The 6,733-nt window shown below is 34.0% G+C and overlaps 1 protein-coding gene across 2 annotated transcripts; it reads left to right on the top strand.

Moving 5' to 3' along the window:
- Positions 1 to 4,862: 4,862 nt before the first annotated feature.
- LOC140972211 (uncharacterized) lies at positions 4,863 to 6,188 on the top strand. Of its 2 annotated transcripts, none has more exons than XM_073434664.1 (3): positions 4,863 to 5,015; positions 5,214 to 5,292; positions 5,376 to 6,188. In XM_073434664.1, the coding sequence occupies exons 1-3, from the start codon at positions 4,921 to 4,923 to the stop codon at positions 6,183 to 6,185; spliced, it is 984 nt and encodes a 327-aa protein (XP_073290765.1). In that variant the 5' UTR covers positions 4,863 to 4,920; the 3' UTR covers positions 6,186 to 6,188. The 2 variants fall into 2 exon arrangements, with proteins under 2 accessions (XP_073290765.1, XP_073290764.1); XM_073434663.1 differs by having other exon boundaries at positions 4,869 to 5,015; positions 5,211 to 5,292.
- The last annotated feature ends 545 nt before the right edge of the window (positions 6,189 to 6,733 follow it).

Below are 6,733 nucleotides of genomic sequence, written 5' to 3'. Positions count from 1 at the left end.
TGTTAGAAAAAAAACCTCAACGCAGCTCGGGACAGAAAAAAGAGATGGACATATCTGAAAAGAAGGCCTACAGAATTCAACGTTAGTGAGAAGGCCTACGTGAAAGTCTCGCCTATGAAATGGGATGTTAAATTCAATAAAGTCGGGAAACTGAACCCCCGATATATAGGACCTTTCGAAATCTTGGAGAAAGTGGGCACGCTGGCATACAGATTAGCGGTACTGCCAAAAAAGTCAAGAATACACAATGTATTTCACGTGTCCCAATTAAAGAAGTATATCTCGGACCCAAGTCACGTGTTGGAAGTAGAACCACTCATGATCGAAGGTAACTTGGGAGAAGAACTGAAGTACGAAGAAATTCTCATCAGAATCATGGACACCAAAGAACAAGTGCTTAGGCGACATGTTATTCCATACGTCAAAGTTCAATGGTCCAACCACACGGAGCAAGAAGCAACTTGGGAGGTTGAAGAGAACCTGTGCAAGGAATATCCCTAACTGTTTGGAGACCAAGCCGACTCAAGTTTCGAGGACGAAACTTCCAATAAGGTGAGAGGGATGTGAAAGCCCAAATGTTTTTTAGAGTTGTAATTATTAACTGATCATATATATGTATAGGATATTATTTTCGAATTATGTAAATAATAATAAATTCGGAAATATTGAATAATACATGGTATTAAAAAAGTTTTCCAAGCTAATAAATATATTAAATTCGAAATCCAATGCAAAATACATAGTAAACTCAAAATTCAGGTATGTATATCAACCTAATTGGAAGGAAATATTGCATACAAGACAGCTTTCTCAAGAAGAAAGCTAGCAAATTTTTAATATAGTCTAAATACATTATGAATCTGTATCAGAAAACAGTCTACTTTCAACCATCCAGTTCAGGAGCAAAATTTCGAAATTCAATACTTAGTTACAAGTTTTTTAAATTATTTATGGCACAATTTTAAGTATGGAATAAATATTTTATTCTCGAAATTATGGAATAATTATCTCGAAATTTTGGAAGGAATATAAAACGAATTATGGTAAGATTTTTTACTCACGCTTATAAATACCACCCTATACTAGTCAAAATTTACAACATTCAAACAATCCATATTTTCGAAAAGTGCTCTCCAAATGTTGCTGAAATTTTGAAAATTTTGCACTCCAAATTCTGTCGAGTAGCGAAGCTCTGCTGGAGTCCAGATCCAAGGAAAATTCGAAAATCCCAGTACCCGAAACCCTTCCACATCCAGATATGAGGTAAGTGGGCTCATTTAAAAATTATGAATTTCATTTATGCATTTTCGTTTTTTTTGAAAATTCGATCGAGTGGAATTCTTCTTCTATCACATTCTTGATACGATTATCGTATGTTTTATGTGTTAGCACTTTGAGGATTCAACTGGAATATGGGTGAAAATCCCAATATGACATGTTTATGGTCCTTGTACAGTGAGATTATAACAGTTATACGGCCTCGCCCCCTTAGAAAAGTAAAAATTAGGGACTGATATCAGCAAACCATGGAAAGTAGAGTCAGGCCAGTTTTTATATCAGCTCTCACTTACTGAGTCACGACTATATCACTCACCATTTTACTTTACCCTCCCCAAAAAATCCTGAAGGACAGATCGAAGAAGAAGAGTCGGACCAGTTTTGGGGTCGGTGATTTACAAGAACATTAGTTTAAGTTTACTTTTTATTTAAGTTGTAAAACACTTTCGCATTATCTATATCATATTAAGTTATTCTGTTATAAAGAAAATGTTTTTTCTTTGGAATTTATGATATACAATAATTTTTGGTTTATATTGTACTACGAAACTTGTTGTTTTCGATTGTGTGATTGCTAAACAACACCGGTGTTGACTAACCCCGATCTCAGGACGTTACACCTTTCCTGCTACGGATCCAGTTCAGTGTCTCATAGCCCAAGATAATATAACCAAAGATTAACCGACCTTGAATAAATGCACTCTAGTAGTCATTCACTGACTGGTGGAGAATAGAGTGTAACCTGTTTGTTAGTGCCCAAGCAACTATTTTATAATTGACATTGCATAAACTAATGGGTCGATAATCCTTTATGGTCATGGGTTGCTTGATCTTCAAAATGAGAGTGACAATGGTTTCATTCCATCCCTCAAGATCAGCCCTTTCATTCAAAATCTGTAGCATTACCTTTTTTACATCTTCACCAACGACGTCTCTAAATTTTTGAAAGAAAGACAGACATACCATCAATACCATGGGACTTGTCTGGGTGCATGTCGAACAACGCTTTCCTGACTTCATCTGCTGAGAAAGGGGCACACAACACTGTGTTCATGTTTCCATCTATCGTTTCGAGTACACACTCTGGGATTCGGTTTCTATCCTCCTCGGATGGGTTATTCGATGAGAATAAAGAGGAATAATAATTCTCATTCATTTCCACCAATTGCTTCTTCTCTCATTGCACCAATCTCCATGTGATGAAACCAGTCCGTTGATATCATTTTTTTCTCTCTTAGACGATTCATGTGCATGGATATACTTGGAGTTTCAATCCCCATGATCTAGCCAGTTAACTCGCTTTTTTGTTTCGAGTATATGTTAATTATGATAGATTTGAAATACATATGTTGAGTGTAATAATTATCCTTGTTAGGTGTAGCAACCGAAATGTTGCGCTTGAGCTACTGTGCGGTTTAAAATATTTGAGTTGCATCGTTACTGCTAACTATAACTTTTAGTAAAACGACAAACGTTTAGTCCTATAAGATGAGTTTCATTTCAAATACATTCTTCAAATCAAATCCGCTTATAACCTCCAAAAACAAATTCTTTTATTCGAAACCGACCATTTTTTTTTACTATGATCGATATGGTGTAATTACTTATGGGAAACGTCAATATCAACCAAGTTAATCTTCGGGTCCTTGGGATGTACGCTTTGTCCAACGAGATCCTAATTATTAATCCTACGTGCACTAGATTCTACGTACTTTTAGACAAGTTCAAAATCAATTGAGGATGTTAGGTCTTGCAGATAATATGTTGTAGTATAAAACTCCAAGTGCAGCGTAGTCTTTGAATCAATACATTATAATATAAAAAATCATGTGAGACTCACTAATCCAAAGGCTATTGTGTCACATCCTATGTGTTACACCCGGTATAGCATAGTATATATCTGTCCGAGGTCAATTTGCTAACAACTTGATAATCAGAGTATCACCAGCTCGTTATGTAGTATGTCATAAACTAAATGACTTTTCATTGAACTGAATATAATGTATTTAATTTTAAATTCCTCGATTATGGAGCCTGGAAAGGTTTTCATGAGGTTAATCTTGAGCTGTCATCCAAGTACGAATACCTTCGTTTAATAGAATATTTTGGTGTAGAAAGACTCAAATTCAGGATCTTCCGCTGCGCGAATTTCCTGAGAAACAATCTCTTAAATTAATATATTATCGATTTTTTTTTTAAAAAAAAGAGAAACACATTAATTTAAAGGATAAAAAAGAACCTAAAGTCACAAGTTTCAACTTCGTTTCTTAAATAATAACCTAAAAAAAAGGAGACTCGCCCTAAATAATTTAGAAGAAAATGATTGAAAAAGAGGTTATTTCAACAAATAATCAAAGCATTTGATTTGAAAAGTATTGGTCTATGGATGATACCCACCCGTTGAAATAGTGGTCACGTTGAGGGGTGACAGCCTTTAATATCCAAACTGAATCTCCATCCATCTTGCTGATATATTTATTATTCTTTTATTTTATTTATTTATTAACAAGTCAAACTTTCACATTCATTACTTGTCTATGTAGATATACATATAAATAATAATTGAATCAAAAATCACATATACATTTTATTTTTTATTACAATCTCTATGAAATTTCATTTGCTAAATATACACAAAAGTATGAATATTTATCCGTGAGATGAGTCAATTATTCACATATTTAAAATAAAAATAAAATATTTTTTACATAAAAATAATTTTTTCATGAATAATCAAAATAAGATATATGTCTTACAAAATTGACTCGTGAGACAATCTCAAATAATTTTTTGTGACATTTATATTGGAGAGTACAGTGCGAGCAATGTTCAAATTATATTTTTCCTACGTTGTAAATATTTATGTAAGGTAAATGTTTTTTTAAATAGTATTTTTCTATTTATTTAATTTAATTTAATAGTTTTTTGAATGTTAACTTTTAATATATATATTTTTTGGTTTTGTGCTTCATAATTTTTTTTTTTGTCGTTTATATGCTGTGACGATAATTTTATAAAAAGCATTTGCGAAACTTTAAGAGCCTCATGGTTAATAAATAACGATCCATTCTTGGGATGTGACGTAGGTTAAATTTTAATATAAAATATAATTTGGTATATGATATTATTTTTACACAATATATTGATTCTGGAGTAATTTTTATTGAAGTTAAAGTTTGATCATTTTTATTGTATTTCATTTTTGTAATCTATTATGGGAATATAATATTTCTAAATAATTAATTACTATTAGGGTCAAAAATTTTATAATATAATATAATTCATATATATATATTTTAATGAGAATGGAAGCAATTAATTTTGCTAACACTCTTTCGATCCGTCATTATATTAAAATGCCCTATTCCCTCCGTCACTCTACATCTCATTATTTGTGTGTATACAAAAATTCATGTGAGACCGTCTTACGAGTCAATTTTATGAGAAAAATATTTTATTTGGGTCACACATGGAAAATATTATTTTTTATGTCAAAAAATTACGTTTTATGTAAATATAAGTAAAGTTAACAAGTAAGATCGTATCATAAGAGACTTACTCGTGTGTCTATATATATTGGATCCAAGCTAAGGCAAAATTAGGCAACAAATTAAGCCAAGAAAAGGTTGTCGAAAAAAAAACATGGCTGCAAATAATGGGAAGCGTCTACAAGTTGCAGATGATGAAGAAAGCCAATCCAACGCCACCAAGATTCCGCCTGTCTTCTCTACTCCAGAGTAACCACAAATTCTTCCCAGATATTCGTCCACAAACACACACATGTGTGTGTTTTTCTGTGTGTGTGTGTATATATATGTCTCCGTGTGTATGGATGTATGGAGGGCGAGACTACTCCTTATTCAAGAATATATCCCACTATATATATTTGTAATACTTTTTTTTAATGAGTGTTTTTTATTGATGTTGTTAAGCAGTCCAGAGACTTGGATGATTGATCCTCGAAAGCAAACAACAAGTGAGATGTGGGGCTTGAATGAGCTTTTGACTTTGGATGTAAGAATAATTACAATTACATTCATATTTAAAGCATTTATATAGTTTTTATTTGACTTTAATTTCTTGAAAATATATAATAGTTGTGGCGAGCATCAGTCGGGGAGCTCGTCGGGACCGCGGTTCTCGTGTTCATGCTAGACACTATTGTAATATCGACCATACAATCAGACATCAAATTGCCAAACCTGGTGTTGTCTGTACTCGCGGCAATAATAATCACGATTCTCCTGCTTGCCGTACACCCGGTCTCCGGTGGCCACATCAACCCGATAATCTCGTTCTCCGCCGCATTAGTCGGCCTTATATCGATGTTCCGTGCCGTAGTCTACATAGCTGCACAATGCCTAGGTGCAACACTAGGTGCCCTGGCCTTGAAGGCTGTGGTTAGTAGCACAATCGAGGAAACCTTCTCACTTGGGGGATGTACTATTACGGTCATTGCACCAGGCATAAATGGGCCAGTCACCATCGGGCTAAGGCTGGGCCAAGCGTTGTGGCTTGAGATCTTTTGTAGCTTCATTTTCCTATTCGCCTCAATTTGGATGGCCTATGATCACAGACAGGCCAGTGTATTGGGTCATGTCTTGGTCTTCACGATCGTTGGCATCGTTTTGGGCCTTCTCGTGTTCGTCTCAACCACGGTTACGACCAAAAAGGGTTATGCAGGAGCCGGGATGAATCCGGCGAGGTGCCTTGGGCCGGCCATCGTTCGAGGTGGGCATCTTTGGGACGGGCATTGGGTGTTCTGGGCCGGGCCAACTATAGCTTGTGCTATGTTCTATTTGTACACAAAGATTATTCCCAGCCAGCATCACAAGTCCAAGGCTTATGACCATGATTTCTTCAATGTCATGAAGGTTACGTTAGGAAGTGGTTATCTAACTAAATAAAAATGGTANGGTTAGAGATTAATACGTTGTAAAAAGCATAGAGCGTATAATTGCTATTATGTAATAAATAAAATTGTTATCTTTTTGTAACCATGTTTTGTATTTTCATACTTTCAATCGAATATCTTTATATTAAATGTGAACTAATGTATAACATAAATGGTCGGGCAAGTGGAAGATGCAATTATGGGAAGCCCGCTTAGATTTTATTTTATAAAGTATGAATGTAATTTTTTGAAAAGTAATTGACATTAATGTTGAGATAATACTAATTCGAATTAAGGCTAAGCACATTTACACCATTGCGAAAAGTCCGAAAAATACGAAGTACCTTTTATATATGTTGGAAATTCGATCAAAATTCCACATTAAAAATACATGAAAAATCACAAGTTAATAAGATGAAAATATATCTTCATTAGTATAAGATTAGTATAAGGTATTTGGTTAAAGACTAAAAAAATCCATAAAAGTTTATGTCTAAAGTAAGTGTACAATATCATATCATTGTGAAGATATACGAGTTCCATTATACGATAGATATATAT

Source organism: Primulina huaijiensis, chromosome 3 (genome assembly GCF_012295235.1).
Source record: "Primulina huaijiensis isolate GDHJ02 chromosome 3, ASM1229523v2, whole genome shotgun sequence".
Classification (NCBI taxonomy): Eukaryota; Viridiplantae; Streptophyta; class Magnoliopsida; order Lamiales; family Gesneriaceae; genus Primulina; species Primulina huaijiensis.
Note: the sequence above shows the minus strand (reverse complement) of the source record. Positions and strands in the feature narration are given on the sequence as shown.